General features: G+C 48.6%; 1 protein-coding gene across 1 annotated transcript in view; it reads right to left on the bottom strand.

Moving 5' to 3' along the window:
* The window catches only part of ABHD10 (abhydrolase domain containing 10, depalmitoylase), an 83,568-nt gene extending 63,057 nt beyond the window's left edge, over positions 1–20,511 (bottom strand). The window contains exon 1 of the mRNA XM_063954779.1: positions 20,356–20,511. Within this exon, the coding sequence (XP_063810849.1) occupies positions 20,356–20,458 (103 nt within the window). The 5' untranslated portion in view covers positions 20,459–20,511. The remainder of the gene's footprint in view (positions 1–20,355) is intronic.
* Positions 20,512–23,170: the final 2,659 nt, after the last annotated feature.

Here is a 23,170-nt window from a genome sequence, read left to right as displayed (position 1 = left end):
AAAAGCTGGGACTACAATCTCTTCATTCAGGTGAAACTTTGACACCACCTTTGGAAGATAACTAGATCTCGTTCTGAGAACTGCTCTGTCTGGAAAAAAACTTAGGAAAGGAGACTTACATGATAATGCTCCTAAATCTGACACTCTTCTGGCTGACGCCATTGCCAGTAAAAAAAGAACTTTAATCGTTAACCACTTAAGATCCGCTCCCTCAAGTGGTTCAAACAAAGGACCCTGGAGAAATTTAAGAACTAAATTCAAATCCCAGGGAGCTGCAGGAGGAACAAATGGAGGTTGAATATGTACTACTCCTTGGAAAAACGTACGTACATCCTGTAGGTCAGCAATCTTCTGCTGAAACCATACAGTCAACGCTGAGACTTGCACCCTCAAGGAAGCAACCTTCAACCCCTTATCCAATCCTGCCTGCAGAAAATCCAAAATTCTAGCTACTTTAAAGGCTCTTGGATTGTAATTTTTTCCAGAACACCAATGAATATAGGCTTGCCATATTCTATGATATACACGGGCCGAAGAAGGCTTTCTTGCTCTAAGCATGGTTTGGATTACTTGCTTTGAAAATCCTTTAGCCTCTAAGATAGAGGTTTCAACAGCCACGCCGTCAAAGACAGGCGATCCAGATGACTGTGACAACAAGGACCCTGCATTAACAGATCTGGACGTTGAGGGAGCAGTATCGGTGCTTCCACGGACATTCTCCACAGATCTGTGTACCAATGCCTTCTTGGCCAAGCTGGAGCTATTAGAATGATTGCTCCTTTTGCCTGTTTTATCTTTCTCACTACTCTGGGTAACAGAGATATTGGAGGGAACAGATATGCCAGCTGAAACCTCCATTCTACTGACAGTGCGTCTACCAGGACTGCTCCTGGGTCCCTTGTTCTTGATCCGTACCTCGGAACTTTGTTGTTTAGACGAGACGCCATAAGGTCTATCTCCGGTAGACCCCATCTGTTCACCAGTGTCTGAAACACTTCTGGGTGTAGTGCCCATTCGGTTTCCTGAATGGTGTGCCGACTGAGAAAATCCGCTTCCCAATTTAGTACACCCGGGACAAATACTGCTGACAATGCTGGGAGATGGAGTTCTGCCCACTTTAGAATGGGAGTTACTTCCTCCATCAGACTCTTGCTGCGAGTCCCTCCTTGATGATTTAGGTATGCTACTGCCGTCGCATTGTCTGAGCGGATCTGGACTGGTCTTCCTTGTAGATTGTCCTTTGCCTGAACTAGGGCCAAGTAAATGGCTCTTATTTCTAACAGATTTATCGGCAGGCGACTTTCCCTTGCGGTCCATTTTCCCTGGAACCATAGGCTTCCGAGTACCGCCCCCCAACCTTGCAGGCTGGCATCTGTCGTCAGGACTTGCCACTCTTTTATCCAAAAGGGTCTCCCCTTGTTTAAATGGTCTGTCTGTAGCCACCATGCTAGAGACCTTTATACATTTACTGGAATCTTTATCATCTGCTTCTTTATTGTTTGATGATTTCCGTTCCATTTTGTCAAAATGAGATGCTGCAATGGTCTGGAGTGGAATTGCGCATATTCCACCATGTCGAACGTTGATACCATCAGACCCAACAGTCGCATTGCTGCATGGACTGACATTGTCTGGGCTTGCAACGCTTCCTGAGCCATGACCTGCACCTTGACTATTTTCTTCTCTGGTAAGAGAACTCTCTGTAGGTCTGAATCCAATATGGCTCCCAAATGAACCATCCGCTGTGATGGATTCAGGGACGACTTCTCCCAATTTATGAGCCACCCGTGTCTCTGTAAACAAACTATCGTCTATTGGAGATGGCTCAACAGTAAATCTTGCGACTGTGCTAAGATTAATAGGTCGTCTAGGTATGGGAATATCCTTATCCCTTGTTTGCGCAGACAAGCTGCCATAACCACCATGATCTTGGTAAACACCCTGGGTGCTGTAGCTAGCCCGAAGGGCAGAGCTTGGAACTGGAAGTGTTCCTTGAGGATGGCAAACCTGAGGTAACACTGATGTGATAGTGCTATAGGCACATGTAGGTAAGCATCCCGCACATCCAGAGATACCATATAGTCTCCCGGTTCCATAGCCAACATTATGGAGCGTAACGTCTCCATGTGGAACTTCGGGATCCATATGTAATTGTTCAACATCTTCAGATTTAGAATTGGTCGATATGACCCATTTGGTTTCTGGATTAGAAACAGATTGGAGTAATACCCCTGTCCCTTTTGTGATGGAGGTACTGGGACAATCACACCTGACTGCAGTAATTTTTGGACTGCTTCTTGCAGGGCACTGGCCTTCGACTCTATACGAGACGGGCTGGTGCAAAAAAATCTTTGAGGAGGCTGCCTCCTGAATGGGAACCCATACCCCTGAGATACTACCTTCTGCACCCAGGCATCTGTTGTTGACTGTTGCCATGTGTGTGCAAATTGCAGGAGTCGGCCCCCAACCCTGGAATCCTCCAGGCGGAGGCCCGTCTCTTCAGGCTGAGGGCTTTTGTTCAGGTTTGGAAGCTGGCTTTTTGCTAGCCCACTGCTTCCTACCCCTGGATTTAAACTGGGGTTGTTTAGGCTCCTCTTTACCTTTCGCTTTGCTTTGCCAGCGAAATGAGCGAAATTTTAAACCCTTGGACTTAGGGTTGTAGGTAGCCGGAAATCTGACCTTCTTCGATTCAGCCTCTGACTCTAGGATATCCGATAAAGGTTTTCCAAATAATATATTACCCACGAAAGGCAATGCTTCCAATTCCTTCTTGGACTCCGCATCTGCCTTCCAGGTCCGTAGCCAGACTGCTCTGCGAGCGACTACTGCCAGGGCTGAAGCTTTAGAAGCAACAGTGCTTACATCAATGGCTGCTTCTTCTAAATACTGGGCAGATTGTCTTAAACGGCAAAGACCATCCTCTTGCTCCCTAGTAGGAGAGGGGATGTCATTCTCTAGTTCCTCTATCCATTCGCCCATTGCCTTTGCTACCCAGGCCGAAGCCATAGCAGGTCTTACCACTGCACCCACAAGAGAAAAAATATTTTTCAATAGGCTCTCTACCCTCCTGTCTGTGACATCATTCAAAGAGGTAGATGACAGTGGCAAAGCAGATTTGTGCACTAGTCGCAGAACATGTGCATCTACTTTTGGAGGAACTTCTCTCTTCGAACAATCTCCAGCAGGAAATGGATAATAAGAATCCCATCTCCTAGGAATCTTATACTTTTTACCGGGCGCTGCCCAAGACTCATCCATCATTTCCGTCAAATCCTCCGACGCTGGAAATTCAGCTTTCACTGACTTTGTTCGTTTGAATACAGGTGCTTTTGCTTTTAACGCTGTCTTGGCTGGTTCTTCCAGAGAAAGCACAGCCTTTACTGCATTAATGAGTTCAGCTACATCATCTGAACTAAAGCCCTGCGACTGATCATCATACGGAGTTGAATCTATTGTTTCCGCATCATCATCCGATGTATCCTCTTGTGTAGTCTGCCATACAGACGTATCTGTCTTAGTCTTACCTACCCCTTGGTTGCTTGTAGAGGCTACTGGAACCAAACCATAGGAAGGGAGCTGCATGTATGGGTTCATAGTGTAACCTAACCCTTGAGGTGGTGCTACTGGAGCTAACCTGTCCGCTATTGAAGACAGAGTCTTTGCGAACATATTCCATGGTGGCTCTACTGGAGGTTGAACTAACTCCTGTTTTTTACTTCGCTGAAAAGCGAAACAGTTTGCACACAAACCCTCATAAGTGACCAATTGAATCATATCAATTACCCCTGACTTACAAGATAAGCATGTTAGGGCTGTAGGAGTGCTTGACAAATTCTCCTCATCACTTTTGCCGCTCACAGACATTTTTTCTGATATTGACTACACAATTTTGTGACTGAACCACACCCTATAATCAGTATATAGAGGTGAAATCAATCTGACCACAGTGCACCTGATTTGAGGGTCAGAACAGGACTGACATTACACAGAAAAGTCAGCACACATACTAGCAGTCAGTCACATGTTAAAGCATTAGACATTGTCATATGAGAATACAACCTCCATAATAACTTATACATAAGTAGGAAAATTGTACTTCTGTTTAACTGGTTCTTTTTCAACATAACATGCAGAAAACACAGTAATATACAGGTCTCATATGCAATAGGTACTAAAAATTAACAGTGCACACTAAGAAGTAGAAGGAATTTTTAGTACTGTATACCCTGCCTCCAGGGAGCGGGATACAGGGAGACTCACCACACTTCCATATCCAAGCAAAGACGCTCGAAAGACGCTGAGTGGATTCAGACGCTACTGGTGTACACTGCCGCTCTTGGTAACTGATAACGGACACGGACGCTCACCAACGGACACGGACGCTGAGCGACTCCACGTGCATGCAGACACTAAAGGCCTGCGACTCGGTCTGGGCGGGTTTATATCCAATGTGCACAACCGCAGCGTCTAAGCTGCGACCGAGTACCCTCGTGGTAGCGTCTGAGCCGGAAGTGAGGTCATTCAGTTCATGAAACGAGAGACCCGCGGGAACTGGCCATGAACTCGGAGGAGGGACGGCCAGGAGAGCGTCTAAAACCCCCTGTTGACTTAAACTCCCAGGATCGCGGCCTCACCTAGTCCTGGCGCCTATGATCCCCGGAGCGTAGCGCTGTCACACTCGAGATGTTCGGCGCATCAACACGCTGTTTGTAGTCTCCACCAAATCAGCGTAGCTGTGTCCTGACCCCTCTAGTAAGAGGAAGTCCATATACTCACTGTCTCCCCATGCTCCGGCCACAGCCTGGTAACGTCTGCTGGACCTGCTAGAACATCCGACACAGACGCCCGTCGAGACAGCACTGTACCGCGAAGGTAAGCGTTGTTGCGACCCGGTGGGGAGTTGTTGGAGCGACTCTTTCTAATACACGTTTAAGACGCTGTTAAGAGAAGTCGCTCAAACCAAAACAGTAAGTCTATAAAAATAAAGTAATGAAAACTTGAGGCTGCTTTCACAGCAGCCCTGTGACCATGCGGCTTCCTGCCGCACCAAGCCAAAAAACTGATCTGACTGAGTCAGTGGGCGGGACTATATAGTGGAGGCCCCAATGCATCCTGGGAGGCGAGAAAGCTCGTGACCGTGTTGGTGCCATTTTCGCTGTCGCTCGACAATATCCCAATGTTATCCTGTGGATAATCCTGTGGACCCAGCCAGAGAAATCCCGGGTTGATACGTGTTCACGTGCAATAACCCAGGAAAGTTTTGCTAGTCTGAAAGGGGTATTAAATAGGATTTTGGTACCTACCGGTAAATCCTTTTCTCTTAGTCCGTAGAGGATGCTGGGGACTCCAAAAGGACCATGGGGTATAGACGGATCCGCAGGAGCTTGGGCACACTATAAAGACTTAAACTGGGTGTGAACTGGCTCCTCCCTCTACGCCCCTCCTCCAGACCTCAGTTAGAAAACTGTGCCCAGGAGAGATGGACATTTCGAGGAAAGAATTTATTGTTATAAACACGGTGAGTGTCCTACCAGCTCACACCTCAAACACACCATAGAACGTGGCATTCAGTAGAATACCAGCCCATAGCATGAACAAAACACAGCCATATGCTGAGAGAATATGCAACACAAACCGTGTGTCCACATAAGCAAAAATAAGACCCCGCATGCCATGGCATGAAAAAAATGGTAGCAACCGCCTGACAGAGAAGACACACCACCAGGGTGTAACCAAAAACACTAACTGCAGACACTGTACGCACTGGGACGGGCGCCCAGCATCCTCTACGGACTAAGAGAAAAGGATTTACCGGTAGGTACCAAAATCCTATTTTCTCATACGTCCCAGAGGATGCTGGGGACCCCAAAAGGACCATGGGGTTTATACCAAAGCTCCAAAACGGGCGGGAGAGTGCGGACGACTCTGCAGCACCGAATGAGCAAACAAAAAAGGTCCCCCAACAATTAATCCGCTCGGCAAAGTTGAACCACCTAGACTCCTCGGGCATCCGCCCAAGAAGAGCCCATCTTTCCATTAGAATGGGCTTCCACCGACTTCGGTCACGGCAATCCAACCATCGAACAACATGCCAAATCGTATCACAGATTCAGCGTGTAACAGACAGCATACTGCAGTCGCCCCAAGCATGTTGGGAGCATACCGGAGAAACAGAGCCTCTATTTCTCCAAACTGAGCCAAATTGGCAACCCAAATATTCAAATCCCCGGTAACACCGAAAGACTTTGAATCAGCTAATGCCGAAGAAACCACCGGCATCAAAAATAGACTGTTTTCTGCGAAACCCAGAAACCACTCTTTGGTAGAACTACAATCCGAGTTCACAAGTCCTCTCAGTCTACCTGGACAAACCCACCACGTCCGACACCCACCTTACGGACGCCAAAGCCAATAGCATGACCACTTTCCAATAGAGTTTTTTTTTTTTTTAGAAAATAATAAGGCCATACTGCCCCGAAATGGAGCCTAACTGTAGGCCTGCATCCACAATGGCTTGTAAGTATGGAAAAGAACGACCTAGCAGAAATATGGCATTCAACCGCTACGTCGTCAGACGCAGTCACGGTAAGTCTTGACACACTCCCTGATCTAGTTGTAACAGTTCCTCACGTAAAGGAAGAGGGCAGTAACCTCCCATGAGCAAATCATGAAAAACTGGATAGCAAAACCTCCTTGGCTAAATCAGAACCGAGAGGATCGCCTGAACCTATATTCTTCTTACGTTTATCACCTTCCGAAAAAGTGAAATAGGAGAGGCCACATAGACCGACTAAAAACACCCATGGTGTCACGAGGGTGTCCCTTGCCTGAGGCCTCTCGTTGAAGCGAGACACCAACATGACCAATTGCGACCCTCCACAAAAGTTGTCACGTCTGTGAAAACTTCTCGACGATGACTGAATTTTTCCGCGGATGGAGATCGCGTCAGCAGGGGAAATCTATTACTACTTCGCCAACCACCGGAACGAATACTACCAGACTTTTTGCCCCACGGCAAAACTGTGCATCTTCTGCCATTGCCGCTTTGCTCCTTGCTCCGTCATAGCGGCTTACTCACGCCATTGCTGATAAGTGGTCTGGCAGAACTAACATGGGCCGAACACGAAGAATACGTTCGTCGAAAATATATTTTAAATCAAGAAAGCTTATTGCAGACAAGCAACCCAACTTAACCTTAACCTCTGGAAATACGTCCCTTGCAAGGCCTGCTCTCCAGCCTCGGAGATCGTTATGCACGGATACCAGGATCTAACCTTGGATCCCGAACCTTCATCCCTCTAGAAGGAGAGAACCGAGCAGACACCACAGGAGTGATGTCCTGGCCTTTAGGATTATATTCCGGTACATGTGCAGGTGAAACGCGGACCACAATTTCAAGTGGCCCCTTGAAAGCCACTCTGGCAGTAGACGTGCTCACCAAAACAAGCCTCGTAGGCCGCACCCATCTGTTTTAGTAACAGAACATATTGATGAAGTGTCCCAGCAAAGCTGATCCAACTATGTATCCTCAGACCTCTTTCCACAGAAAAAAACCCCGAACATTAACCGGGCAGTATCTACTCTGAAACCCCCCTCCGACAACTGTGTCGGTGGGAACAACAGCCAATCCCTGTGTCGCAGAACAGTCAGAGAGAAACAACGATTTGCACCTTTATACAGGGACAACCGGACAATGTCCTGAACCTGACGCACCTCTGTATGACGTAGCGTACTACCTCCCCAACCAGAGGGGAACGGCAAGATCCATTCGAAAAAACAGTAAGGGGAACAACCGTAACTCAGAATGCTCCCCCTTTTGATTCTATAAGTAACTCACAAGTCTTAGTCCCTTCCTGGACTAACTGAAATTATTAGACTAGCGCTCTCCGGAGTGGGAACTAGCCAGATAGATTCAGCGACAAGTGGTGGATGTGTTGGAAACAGAAAACGACATCCACTTCTGCGAACCTACCAAGGCTGCAGAACTCTTACCTTCCAACCTTCCACTGGCTGCACAGAAAAGGAAAAAAGAACGGCATCGAACCGGTTAAAACGACTGCATCCCACAAAAGAATGCGTCACCAACCGTTGTGAAGGAGGCTAACTCACGCAGGTAGACTTACCAGGTGTATCCGCCGAGAGTGACTGAACAGAGAGCTCACCAAACAGCAGTATACCTCCCCCGAGTATCTCTCGGAGACAACCTCAGCATTTTCCCGGCCCGAAGGGCAGAGCTTGGAACTGGAAGTGTTCCTTGAGGATGGCAAACCTGAGGTAACACTGATGTGATAGTGCTATAGGCACATGTAGGTAAGCATCCCGCACATCCAGAGATACCATATAGTCTCCCGGTTCCATAGCCAACATTATGGAGCGTAACGTCTCCATGTGGAACTTCGGGATCCATATGTAATTGTTCAACATCTTCAGATTTAGAATTGGTCGATATGACCCATTTGGTTTCTGGATTAGAAACAGATTGGAGTAATACCCCTGTCCCTTTTGTGATGGAGGTACTGGGACAATCACACCTGACTGCAGTAATTTTTGGACTGCTTCTTGCAGGGCACTGGCCTTCGACTCTATACGAGACGGGCTGGTGCAAAAAAATCTTTGAGGAGGCTGCCTCCTGAATGGGAACCCATACCCCTGAGATACTACCTTCTGCACCCAGGCATCTGTTGTTGACTGTTGCCATGTGTGTGCAAATTGCAGGAGTCGGCCCCCAACCCTGGAATCCTCCAGGCGGAGGCCCGTCTCTTCAGGCTGAGGGCTTTTGTTCAGGTTTGGAAGCTGGCTTTTTGCTAGCCCACTGCTTCCTACCCCTGGATTTAAACTGGGGTTGTTTAGGCTCCTCTTTACCTTTCGCTTTGCTTTGCCAGCGAAATGAGCGAAATTTTAAACCCTTGGACTTAGGGTTGTAGGTAGCCGGAAATCTGACCTTCTTCGATTCAGCCTCTGACTCTAGGATATCCGATAAAGGTTTTCCAAATAATATATTACCCACGAAAGGCAATGCTTCCAATTCCTTCTTGGACTCCGCATCTGCCTTCCAGGTCCGTAGCCAGACTGCTCTGCGAGCGACTACTGCCAGGGCTGAAGCTTTAGAAGCAACAGTGCTTACATCAATGGCTGCTTCTTCTAAATACTGGGCAGATTGTCTTAAACGGCAAAGACCATCCTCTTGCTCCCTAGTAGGAGAGGGGATGTCATTCTCTAGTTCCTCTATCCATTCGCCCATTGCCTTTGCTACCCAGGCCGAAGCCATAGCAGGTCTTACCACTGCACCCACAAGAGAAAAAATATTTTTCAATAGGCTCTCTACCCTCCTGTCTGTGACATCATTCAAAGAGGTAGATGACAGTGGCAAAGCAGATTTGTGCACTAGTCGCAGAACATGTGCATCTACTTTTGGAGGAACTTCTCTCTTCGAACAATCTCCAGCAGGAAATGGATAATAAGAATCCCATCTCCTAGGAATCTTATACTTTTTACCGGGCGCTGCCCAAGACTCATCCATCATTTCCGTCAAATCCTCCGACGCTGGAAATTCAGCTTTCACTGACTTTGTTCGTTTGAATACAGGTGCTTTTGCTTTTAACGCTGTCTTGGCTGGTTCTTCCAGAGAAAGCACAGCCTTTACTGCATTAATGAGTTCAGCTACATCATCTGAACTAAAGCTCTGCGACTGATCATCATACGGAGTTGAATCTATTGTTTCCGCATCATCATCCGATGTATCCTCTTGTGTAGTCTGCCATACAGACGTATCTGTCTTAGTCTTACCTACCCCTTGGTTGCTTGTAGAGGCTACTGGAACCAAACCATAGGAAGGGAGCTGCATGTATGGGTTCATAGTGTAACCTAACCCTTGAGGTGGTGCTACTGGAGCTAACCTGTCCGCTATTGAAGACAGAGTCTTTGCGAACATATTCCATGGTGGCTCTACTGGAGGTTGAACTAACTCCTGTTTTTTACTTCGCTGAAAAGCGAAACAGTTTGCACACAAACCCTCATAAGTGACCAATTGAATCATATCAATTACCCCTGACTTACAAGATAAGCATGTTAGGGCTGTAGGAGTGCTTGACAAATTCTCCTCATCACTTTTGCCGCTCACAGACATTTTTTCTGATATTGACTACACAATTTTGTGACTGAACCACACCCTATAATCAGTATATAGAGGTGAAATCAATCTGACCACAGTGCACCTGATTTGAGGGTCAGAACAGGACTGACATTACACAGAAAAGTCAGCACACATACTAGCAGTCAGTCACATGTTAAAGCATTAGACATTGTCATATGAGAATACAACCTCCATAATAACTTATACATAAGTAGGAAAATTGTACTTCTGTTTAACTGGTTCTTTTTCAACATAACATGCAGAAAACACAGTAATATACAGGTCTCATATGCAATAGGTACTAAAAATTAACAGTGCACACTAAGAAGTAGAAGGAATTTTTAGTACTGTATACCCTGCCTCCAGGGAGCGGGATACAGGGAGACTCACCACACTTCCATATCCAAGCAAAGACGCTCGAAAGACGCTGAGTGGATTCAGACGCTACTGGTGTACACTGCCGCTCTTGGTAACTGATAACGGACACGGACGCTCACCAACGGACACGGACGCTGAGCGACTCCACGTGCATGCAGACACTAAAGGCCTGCGACTCGGTCTGGGCGGGTTTATATCCAGTGTGCACAACCGCAGCGTCTAAGCTGCGACCGAGTACCCTCGTGGTAGCGTCTGAGCCGGAAGTGAGGTCATTCAGTTCATGAAACGAGAGACCCGCGGGAACTGGCCATGAACTCGGAGGAGGGACGGCCAGGAGAGCGTCTAAAACCCCCTGTTGACTTAAACTCCCAGGATCGCGGCCTCACCTAGTCCTGGCGCCTATGATCCCCGGAGCGTAGCGCTGTCACACTCGAGATGTTCGGCGCATCAACACGCTGTTTGTAGTCTCCACCAAATCAGCGTAGCTGTGTCCTGACCCCTCTAGTAAGAGGAAGTCCATATACTCACTGTCTCCCCATGCTCCGGCCACAGCCTGGTAACGTCTGCTGGACCTGCTAGAACATCCGACACAGACGCCCGTCGAGACAGCACTGTACCGCGAAGGTAAGCGTTGTTGCGACCCGGTGGGGAGTTGTTGGAGCGACTCTTTCTAATACACGTTTAAGACGCTGTTAAGAGAAGTCGCTCAAACCAAAACAGTAAGTCTATAAAAATAAAGTAATGAAAACTTGAGGCTGCTTTCACAGCAGCCCTGTGACCATGCGGCTTCCTGCCGCACCAAGCCAAAAAACTGATCTGACTGAGTCAGTGGGCGGGACTATATAGTGGAGGCCCCAATGCATCCTGGGAGGCCAGAAAGCTCGTGACCGTGTTGGTGCCATTTTCGCTGTCGCTCGACAATATCCCAATGTTATCCTGTGGATAATCCTGTGGACCCAGCCAGAGAAATCCCGGGTTGATACGTGTTCACGTGCAATAACCCAGGAAAGTTTTGCTAGTCTGAAAGGGGTATTAAATAGGATTTTGGTACCTACCGGTAAATCCTTTTCTCTTAGTCCGTAGAGGATGCTGGGGACTCCAAAAGGACCATGGGGTATAGACGGATCCGCAGGAGCTTGGGCACACTATAAAGACTTAAACTGGGTGTGAACTGGCTCCTCCCTCTACGCCCCTCCTCCAGACCTCAGTTAGAAAACTGTGCCCAGGAGAGATGGACATTTCGAGGAAAGAATTTATTGTTATAAACACGGTGAGTGTCCTACCAGCTCACACCTCAAACACACCATAGAACGTGGCATTCAGTAGAATACCAGCCCATAGCATGAACAAAACACAGCCATATGCTGAGAGAATATGCAACACAAACCGTGTGTCCACATAAGCAAAAATAAGACCCCGCATGCCATGGCATGAAAAAAATGGTAGCAACCGCCTGACAGAGAAGACACACCACCAGGGTGTAACCAAAAACACTAACTGCAGACACTGTACGCACTGGGACGGGCGCCCAGCATCCTCTACGGACTAAGAGAAAAGGATTTACCGGTAGGTACCAAAATCCTATTTTCTCATACGTCCCAGAGGATGCTGGGGACCCCAAAAGGACCATGGGGTTTATACCAAAGCTCCAAAACGGGCGGGAGAGTGCGGACGACTCTGCAGCACCGAATGAGCAAACAAAAAAGGTCCCCCAACAATTAATCCGCTCGGCAAAGTTGAACCACCTAGACTCCTCGGGCATCCGCCCAAGAAGAGCCCATCTTTCCATTAGAATGGGCTTCCACCGACTTCGGTCACGGCAATCCAACCATCGAACAACATGCCAAATCGTATCACAGATTCAGCGTGTAACAGACAGCATACTGCAGTCGCCCCAAGCATGTTGGGAGCATACCGGAGAAACAGAGCCTCTATTTCTCCAAACTGAGCCAAATTGGCAACCCAAATATTCAAATCCCCGGTAACACCGAAAGACTTTGAATCAGCTAATGCCGAAGAAACCACCGGCATCAAAAATAGACTGTTTTCTGCGAAACCCAGAAACCACTCTTTGGTAGAACTACAATCCGAGTTCACAAGTCCTCTCAGTCTACCTGGACAAACCCACCACGTCCGACACCCACCTTACGGACGCCAAAGCCAATAGCATGACCACTTTCCAATAGAGTTTTTTTTTTTTTTAGAAAATAATAAGGCCATACTGCCCCGAAATGGAGCCTAACTGTAGGCCTGCATCCACAATGGCTTGTAAGTATGGAAAAGAACGACCTAGCAGAAATATGGCATTCAACCGCTACGTCGTCAGACGCAGTCACGGTAAGTCTTGACACACTCCCTGATCTAGTTGTAACAGTTCCTCACGTAAAGGAAGAGGGCAGTAACCTCCCATGAGCAAATCATGAAAAACTGGATAGCAAAACCTCCTTGGCTAAATCAGAACCGAGAGGATCGCCTGAACCTATATTCTTCTTACGTTTATCACCTTCCGAAAAAGTGAAATAGGAGAGGCCACATAGACCGACTAAAAACACCCATGGTGTCACGAGGGTGTCCCTTGCCTGAGGCCTCTCGTTGAAGCGAGACACCAACATGACCAATTGCGACCCTCCACAAAAGTTGTCACGTCTGTGAAAACTTCTCGACGATGACTGAATTTTTCCGCGGATGGAGATCGCGTCAGCAGGGGAAATCTATTACTACTTCGCCAACCACCGGAACGAATACTACCAGACTTTTTGCCCCACGGCAAAACTGTGCATCTTCTGCCATTGCCGCTTTGCTCCTTGCTCCGTCATAGCGGCTTACTCACGCCATTGCTGATAAGTGGTCTGGCAGAACTAACATGGGCCGAACACGAAGAATACGTTCGTCGAAAATATATTTTAAATCAAGAAAGCTTATTGCAGACAAGCAACCCAACTTAACCTTAACCTCTGGAAATACGTCCCTTGCAAGGCCTGCTCTCCAGCCTCGGAGATCGTTATGCACGGATACCAGGATCTAACCTTGGATCCCGAACCTTCATCCCTCTAGAAGGAGAGAACCGAGCAGACACCACAGGAGTGATGTCCTGGCCTTTAGGATTATATTCCGGTACATGTGCAGGTGAAACGCGGACCACAATTTCAAGTGGCCCCTTGAAAGCCACTCTGGCAGTAGACGTGCTCACCAAAACAAGCCTCGTAGGCCGCACCCATCTGTTTTAGTAACAGAACATATTGATGAAGTGTCCCAGCAAAGCTGATCCAACTATGTATCCTCAGACCTCTTTCCACAGAAAAAAACCCCGAACATTAACCGGGCAGTATCTACTCTGAAACCCCCCTCCGACAACTGTGTCGGTGGGAACAACAGCCAATCCCTGTGTCGCAGAACAGTCAGAGAGAAACAACGATTTGCACCTTTATACAGGGACAACCGGACAATGTCCTGAACCTGACGCACCTCTGTATGACGTAGCGTACTACCTCCCCAACCAGAGGGGAACGGCAAGATCCATTCGAAAAAACAGTAAGGGGAACAACCGTAACTCAGAATGCTCCCCCTTTTGATTCTATAAGTAACTCACAAGTCTTAGTCCCTTCCTGGACTAACTGAAATTATTAGACTAGCGCTCTCCGGAGTGGGAACTAGCCAGATAGATTCAGCGACAAGTGGTGGATGTGTTGGAAACAGAAAACGACATCCACTTCTGCGAACCTACCAAGGCTGCAGAACTCTTACCTTCCAACCTTCCACTGGCTGCACAGAAAAGGAAAAAAGAACGGCATCGAACCGGTTAAAACGACTGCATCCCACAAAAGAATGCGTCACCAACCGTTGTGAAGGAGGCTAACTCACGCAGGTAGACTTACCAGGTGTATCCGCCGAGAGTGACTGAACAGAGAGCTCACCAAACAGCTGTATACCTCCCCCGAGTATCTCTCGGAGACAACCTCAGCATTTTCCCGGCTACACCTCCTGCTGTCACGCGGCAGCCTGCTGCAATGTTAAAAGTAGAATAAACATAAGCAAGCTTACCCACTCTAGGTAGGGTAATTCTATCGGATGCCTACCCGAATACAACCCTCCCTCATGTGCATGCAATGCAAATAAGGCTAAAGTATAGAAATAAAATATCACTTAGCTTCCTGTGTATGATCCTTTGCGACCGGGCTCTGCGTCGACCAGGAGTTGACTGCCGTAATGTTCTCTCCGCGTCGGGAAGAGAATAATATTCGGACTCCTTGAGAGGATCGAAAACCAACTCGTCACGGCCAATCTAGAGCTTAATCAACAGAGCGATCAGCACATGAGAAGAATACCATTATCTTAGCATTCATGGATATACATAATGTAATACACAATAAAACACACATATCTTAACCATGCATATATAAATATATATCTACATATATATACATATAGATATAACCTATACGCAAGTGGATTGTCCAGACCCGTCAGGTCCCAGCAATGTGTTGTGAATGTGTATGACCATGTACTGACGTGCCCCCGATGTGGATCTACCAGGAACGCTATGGTCGACAGAAACTGAGTAAATGTCGACAGCAAGGAGTAGTAAGCGGGCAAAAAAATAATAATAATCTTAGAGCCCTGAGGGGTCTGAGGGAAGTATACATATACAATTTCAATAACACCCCCCCCCCCCCCACATATACCTATAAATATATACATATATATATATATATATATCAATACAGGTACAAGGCAATAACAGCCTGTTAATTTTTCTACCCCGGAAAAACCGTTGATGCCGACAGGGCATCCACCAACAACTGTGTCTCCCCTAGCGCGTTGACTTGTTCTCAAGCACACAAAACCAACCTGCTAATACTTAATTTTTTTGAATCAAGTACCGCCAAGCGTCGGCGAAGCCGACAGTTATCCCCACAGCAACTTGTGACAAAGCCCTAACACCTGTCGACATATGTCGACTAACCGATAGTGGGTAAAACACAGGGAAACAGTGAGTTTATGTATCACAACAAGGATTATGCGTCCATTATTAAACATAATGCTATATGACACCCATATAGCATTAAACACTCTGTGCCCCCCCTCCTTCTTACTATACAGTAAATTCTGGTGGGGACCTGATGAAAATGGCGCTGACTCCTCTGTGAGGGCTAAGCTCCGCCCCCTCCCGGCGCGCTTAAGCCCGCTCAATTAAATATAAATATATAACTCCCTAAAAACTAGCTGGGGACCCTATATACAGGGGGTAACCCCCTGTATAACTTACTTTTTGTCCCAACGCAGCCCAGGGCGCCCCTCCTGCGCCCTGCACCCACGGAAGCCGTTGGTGTGTGGGAGCTATGGACCGCAGTGTGCACGCTGCGGTCTCCCGGTGGGGCGAAGACACCCGGTGTCCGGGTATGTTCCCCCGCCCGGGATCCTTTTATCAATGCCGGTCAGGGCGCTCCCCCCCAGCGCCCTGCACCCTGGAGGCCGACGGGGAGCGGAAGCAGAAAGCGCAGCGCTATTGCTGCCTCTCCCTCCCGTTCGCGGCGCACTGGCGGGGCGGGCGCCGAAGCATGTCCCCCCGTCAGTGATTAAATTTTTTAAATGTTACCCAGGGCGCTCCCCCCCAGCGCCCTGCAGGCCCGGTGGAGTGGGGGAGCCGGGAGCGCAGCGCTACCGCTGCTGCTCCCTCCCGTTCACGGCGCACTGGCGGGGGTGCACCGAAGTATGTCCCCCCGCCAATGATATTACTGATTTCATTATATGCTGACCAGGGCGCTTCCCCCCCCAGCGCCCTGCACCCTGCAGGTGATGGAAAGCGCGGGAGCCGGGAGTGCAGCGCTACCGCTGTCTCTCCCCCCTGCGATACGCTGGCGGGGTGAACATACACCATGCCCAGGCACCGTAATATGTCCCCCGCCAGCATTATAGACCGTCAGCAACATGCCCCCAGGGCGCTCCCCCCCAGCGCCCTGCCAGAGACGTTGGTGTGTGGGAGCATGGAGCGCAGCCCTACTGCTGCTGTTACCTCCGTTACTGAAGTCTTCTGCCGTCACTGAAGTCTTCTGTTCTTCCAATACTCACCCGGCTTCTTTCTTCTGGCTTTCGTGAGGGGATTGACGGCGTGGCTCCGGGAACAAGCAGCTAGGCGCACCAAGTGATCGAACCCTCTGGAGCTAATGGTGTCCAGTAGCCGAGAAGCAGAGCCTTTAAACTAAGAAGAAGTGGGTCCTGCTTCTCTCCCCTCACTCCCACGAGATGCAGGGAGCCTGTAGCCAGCAGGTCTGCCAGAAAATAAAAAACCTAACAATAAAGTCTTTAGGGAAACTCAGGAGAGCTCCCCTAGTGTGTGACCCATCACTCCTGGGCACAAAGTCTAACTGAGGTCTGGAGGAGGGGCATAGAGGGAGGAGCCAGTTCACACCCAGTTTAAGTCTTTATAGTGTGCCCAGGCTCATGCGGATCCGTCTATACCCCATGGTCCTTTTGGAGTCCCCAGCATCCTCTAGGACGTATGAGAAATTACATTGACCCCTTGGAACAGAGATTTTCAACCTTTTACAACTCGCGTCACACTGAACAAGATTTAAATATTGCCAAGGCACATTCAAATATAATGCTGATGCATGGTGCAGTTGTGTGTCCTAGGATGTCATGTTGCAGCTTCTCCATAGGTAACGCCTGAGACGCATCTGAGAAAGCCAGAAGAGCCCAACACTGCCCGAGCCCAAAATCAGAACTGGCTCTGCAACCACTAAACCAACCAGTATTGATCGTTCCAGGGCCTCAGTAGCGGCAAAACAGTGACGGGCCTGGCTCTGCTCCTATGGGTATGGGTCGACTCAACTTAGGTTGACAGTCATTAGGTCGACCACTGAAGGTCGACATGGGCATTAGGTTGACCGGTGAAAAGGTCGACATGAGTTTTTGGACTTTTTTTTGGTGTCGTTTTCTTTGTAAAGTGACAGGGAACCCCAATTAGTGCAGGTTACTGTTACAATCGTAGTACACGTGGATCGTCAAGTATGGAAAAATCCCAAAAATTATTTTATTTTTAAAACTCATCATGTCGACCTTTTGACCTAATGACCATGTCGACCTAATGACTGTCAACCTAAGATGTCTCGACCTAACGACCGTATCCGCTTCTATGGCGGCACACCTGGAGACTGCTCAGGGCACACTAGTGTGCCACGGCACAGTGGTTGAAAAACACTGCCTCAGAGTGATTACTGTATATCAGGGGTACAAACAGTTCAGAACTCCAGTTGCTGTGGAAGTAGAAGCCCCAGACAATTCCCTGTCATATATTACAGGGGTTGGTGCTGAAATGCCGGCGGGTGGGTTGCTGGCCGTCAGAATACTGACAGCGTAGGGATGATTCCTAACCATCTATGGTTTATGGCCGATGTTGAATGCTTTTGTCATCAATGGGAGAGAATCAGATGGTTTCCCTTCATCGATGGCACAGCATAAACATATATATTGTTTTTATTTTACAAGGTGTCGGGACTCGGGGCATAGCTCCACCACCAACACCCCACCCCTGTGCAGTGATTGGCCCGCAGGTCATTCACTGAAATAACAGGGAGGACCATCAATCATACCTCCCAACATATGGAGGCTCGAAGCAGGGACTCTTCCTGACACAGCGTAGCAGTGCGCTGCCAAAAGGCGGCGTGGCCTACTGAAAAAATCGGGGCAGTTGGGAGATATGCATCAATGAGTGAAACAATCGATGGCCTCCCATAGCATAGTTAATGACCATTGATAGCAACCATCGATGGCAAACACACCGATGGCCATCCATACGACAGCGGCATGCTACTGTTTAGAATCCCCACAGGGGTGGGGAAGCAACAGTGGTGCAAGTGTGCGGGTACGGGTGGGTACGGCGTACCCTTAAGAATTTAGCCGTGGGTACGCCGCACGCACACCGACGGGCCGCCGCACCTCGCCGCTCCCTGTCCCTCCCTCTGCTGCTCACCGCCGCTGATGTGAGGGGAGGAGAGCACAGCCTGCGCCTCTCCTGCCCCTCAGTGTCTTTGTTTAATTCAGCGCCGCCTGTGAGCCAATCAGAGCTCGCGGACCGGCAGTCAAGGCTTCCGGACCGCGAGCTTTGATTGGCTCACGGATCGGCGCTGAATTGAACAGGCACCCACACACCCGCACCCGTCGGACACTGAGGGGAAGGAGAGGCGCAGGCTGCGCTCTCCTCCCCTCACACACAAGACAGCAGCGGTGAGCAGGGGGGGCATACCTGGCACTGGGGGCATGTATATCTGGCAATGGGGGCATGTATACCTGGCATTGGGGGCATACCTGCCAATGGGGGCATGTATACCTGGCACTGGGGGCATATCTGGCAATGGGGGCATATCTGGCAAAGGGGGGACATGTGTATCTGGCACTGGGGACATGTGGCACTGCGGGGACATGTGTATCTGGCACTGGGGGCATATGTGGCACTGCGGGAATATGTGTATCTGACACTGGGGGGCATGTATATCTAGTACTGGGGGCATATCTGGCAATGGGGGGACATGTGTATCTGGCACTGGGGCATATCTGACACTGAGGGCATATCTAGCACTGAGGGCATATCTGGCACTGGGGGCATATCTGGCAATGGGGGGACGTGTATCTGGCACTGGGGCATATCTGACACTGAGGGCATATCTGGCACTGGGGGGACGTGTATCTGGCACTGGGGGGACGTGTATCTGGCACTGGGGGCATTTCTGTATCTGGCACTGGGGGCATATCTGGCACTGTGGGTGCATTTCTGTATCTGGCACTGGGGGGCAATGTATATCTGACACAGTGGGGGCATTTGTGTATCTGGCACTGTGGGGCAATGTGTATCTGGCACTGTGAAGCAATGTGTATCTGGCACTGTGAAGCAATGTGTATCTGGCACTCTGGGGGCATTTGTGTATCTGGCACTGTGGGGCAATGTATATCTGGCACTGTGAAACAATGTATATCTGGCACTGTGGGGCAATGTGTATCTGGCACTGTAAAGCAGTGTGTATCTGGCACTGTGGGCCAATGTATATCTGGCACTGTGGGGCAATGTATATCTGGCACTGTGGGGCAATGTATATCTGGCACTGTGGGGCAATGTAGGGCAACGTGTATCTGGCACTATTGGGGTCATATGTGTATCATGCCCCATGTGGCATTTGGCCACACCCATTTTATGGCACGCGCACACAGTACCCGTAAGACATTTTTTTCTACTTGCACCACTGGGAAGCAAGCTACCTCTCACCCCCTAACCCTCCCTTACTGCAGCCTACTGTAAATCTTTTGACTGCTGGGATCCCAACCAGATACCTATTACTGCTAGTTTTTTACTCTCCAGCAGGTACAGAAAACATACAGTACAGGCAACACTATCAATACAAACATATACTGCCACGACTGATAGGAACTGAAAGTGTTGGTATACCTATAAAAAAAAGGCAAAAGATAAATAGCGACATACCATTATAACATAATCATGAAATTAAGCATTGTGAATTCTGCAGTGGAATCAGCTCACAACACTAATATTCATGACTAGCGTTTATATATATATATATATATATATATATATACATACACACATACATATATTCATATATTAAATATAGAGCTGTTGTGTCAAGGAGTCTGTTAATGAAACAGATACTGTGGGTTTTTTTGTTTTGTTTTTTAAAGGAGTACTATCACTTATACAACATAAGTACTGTATATACTGACTGTACTGTAGTTACTCTATTGTAAGGGTATGGTAATAGAGCCTGCACAGGATAGGGAAGGATGTACCACTCTCGTGTGGGTGCTGTTCAAGGACATGGGTGAGTCGCTCTCACCTGGGAGGTGCATGGTGACTTTGGGCTTTAGGGGGGCAGCTCCCCGTGTGCACAGCGCAAGCGCCCAGGTGCGAGATCCCCCAAGCGCTCGAGACGCCATCATCTCGCGTGCCAACTACGCAGCCTGGCTGTGACCCTTCCGCCCTCCCACCCGCGTGACGTACCGGAGGATGGCCTCGTGCCCTCGCTGCTGCTCAACAGCTGCACGTGACGCGGTGGGTGGGCGTGGCGTTGATGTGCACGCGCATTATTAGCATCATTGAGAAGAAAATAAGCACACGCTGTAACATAATTGTCAGAGACTGCCAGGCCCCGCCCCACTATTACTGAAGCTCTTATCTGGTCACGGTGCTATGTGCCGGATAAGATATATGTCTGACATTTTCTTTTATTACGTATCATTAGCGCTTCAGGTGAAAATGTGATGGAGTTCAGGAGCTCGCTGTTGACAGGTGTTTTTATTATTATGCATACTATGGCCCCCATTTGTCAAGCCTTGTAGAGTGATAAATAGCACAGTTATAAAGTGCCAGCCAATCAGCTCCTAAAGGTGGCCATACACTTATGCGACTTCTAGCATAACATTTCCCTTGAACCGCCCGGCAGCTTTCCAGGCGGCTGGATCGTATATAATACATTGTATGTGGTCCTTTTGCATACGATGTATCGTATGTGATCCCAGCCATGCCTATAGAGATATGTATAGTGTTCTTCCGATCTAGGCGCTCCAATACGATGCTCATGGGACCGCACATCGGATCAGAGGTAAAGCACATGCGATTTGCCCGTTTTCATCCAATTTATCAGCCCAAAACGTCGGAATCAGATGAAATAAGGCAAAATCTCACTAGTGTATGGGCACCTTAACTGTCATGTTAGAGGCTGTGTTTGAAAAATGACAGGAGCTGATTGGCTGATACTTTTATCACTGTGCTATTTATCACTTTCCAAGGCTTGATAAATCTGGGCCATATATTCTAGAAGTAAAATGATGGCATAATTTAAATATGATGATGTAATTTAATATATGAGCTGAATTGTATGTGTCATGAATGATACACCTGCATTATTGTTTTGGTATCAGTCTGCAGGCTGTCCGCACATTAGGGAAATAAGTTGAAATTACATTAATTCAATGCAAGGCCCTAAAGTCTGACATTTTGCCTGAGTATAGAGGTAACAAACCTGCATCATATCAGCCCTGTGAATAAAAGCTGTATGATTACTGTTTGTAGTGTCAATATCTTTACTCATATTTAAAACTGAAAAACATCACTGTCTTTTTTTCAGGTTACACCTATCAGTGCTAAAATATTGAATGCAGTTGCGGCCTTCCTCATGTCGTTTGCTGCAGCTATGTCTGTGACGTTATGCTAATGCCCAGTGCCAGATTAAGGTACGCAACTACGCATATGACTGGAGCTGAAATTTATTGAGGGCCTCTTTCTGCTACTGCAGGAGGTATGACCAGTGATGTGGGAACGTAGCTCTCTCACTGGCACCTTCCTCCATATCTGATTGCCTCTCCCCCCCCCCCCCAATCAACCTGATTGCCAATGTAGCAAGAGCCAGTGTGCTAGTGCGGTCACTGGCCCTGCTACTTTGCACCGTTCCCCTTCTGGCCTGGGAAGGGGGCCCGGATCCAGAGGGACTTTGGCTGCGTCCTACGCGGCGGGTTATGGCTGTGGCACCGAGCAGCGCTGAGGACCTAGACCTTGCCTGGTTCAGTCCCAGTCTGTCCCCTTGGCGGCAGAGTTCGGCAGCGGCCATGGAGGCGGCGGTGGACCTGCATCTGCAAGTATTCAGGTCCCGACAATCACAACAGCGCAGTTTGAATTTGGTGCCAACTGTGAGGTAATCACAAGTAAAAGGTTTGTTTGGAGTTTTTCTGGCGCCTCACTTCAAAATGGCTGCCTCTTGACTTCACGATTGGACTTATCCCAATGGAGTTCTAATGGTATCTGAAAGATTGTGGGGGATGTGAAGAAGATGGCACTACTGTGCCTATAAGAATGAAGATATAGTGGATAACCCAAATGAATATCCATATTAATTTGGGTTATCCACCATAGCTTCATCCTAATAGGCACAGTAGCGCCATCTTGTGAGGCAATCACAGCTCACGAGCTGGTGGTCATTCGGAAGTGGCGGCGGTGAGCCAATCCTGGCTCGCCACGTCATAGGCTCACCTGCTGGCACTGATATTAGTCAGTGCCGGGCGCAGGAGGGTAGTTTGTCAGCCAGGAAGGAGCAGTTAAGAGCTCCTGAAGATAGAAGATGCTGGGGAAGTCCTGGAGGACGGCGGCCATTGTGAAAGAGCTGAACGGGGCGCGCCTGCCGGGTGAAGATGCCGGAAGTCCTGGGGCAGCTGTGTGCGATGGAAAAGAGCTAGTACTGGCTACCGCTGTCCAGGTGAAGTCTCCAGGAAGACTGGAGGTGGTGGGAGCCATCCCGCCTCCAGCAAAGATCACATGGTGGATGGGGCACAACCCTTGGGATGGGTAAGTCCAGCCGGTACCACCCTAGACCACCAGGGTTTGGACACTAGGTCCGTGGGTATATCAGGCACTAGGCCTGGGGCACAGTAGATGTGCACTAGGCCTGGGGAGATATAAGTGGGGCATTAGGCCCTATAGGTTGGCGCACTAGGCAGGCTCTAGGACCAGGGAGCAGTACGGGTGTTAGGCCCTATAGGTTGGCGTACTAGGCGAGCTCTAGGCCCAGGAAGCAGTATGATGAAAACAAATGTGTTGAATAAATGCGCTACCTGAACAATGCTGCCTGTTTACTAAATAACGGAGTCCTCATCAAATTC

The sequence above is a fragment of the Pseudophryne corroboree genome, chromosome 2 (assembly GCF_028390025.1).
Source record: "Pseudophryne corroboree isolate aPseCor3 chromosome 2, aPseCor3.hap2, whole genome shotgun sequence".
NCBI lineage: Eukaryota > Metazoa > Chordata > Amphibia > Anura > Myobatrachidae > Pseudophryne > Pseudophryne corroboree.
This window is presented reverse-complemented; position numbering and strand designations above follow the sequence as displayed.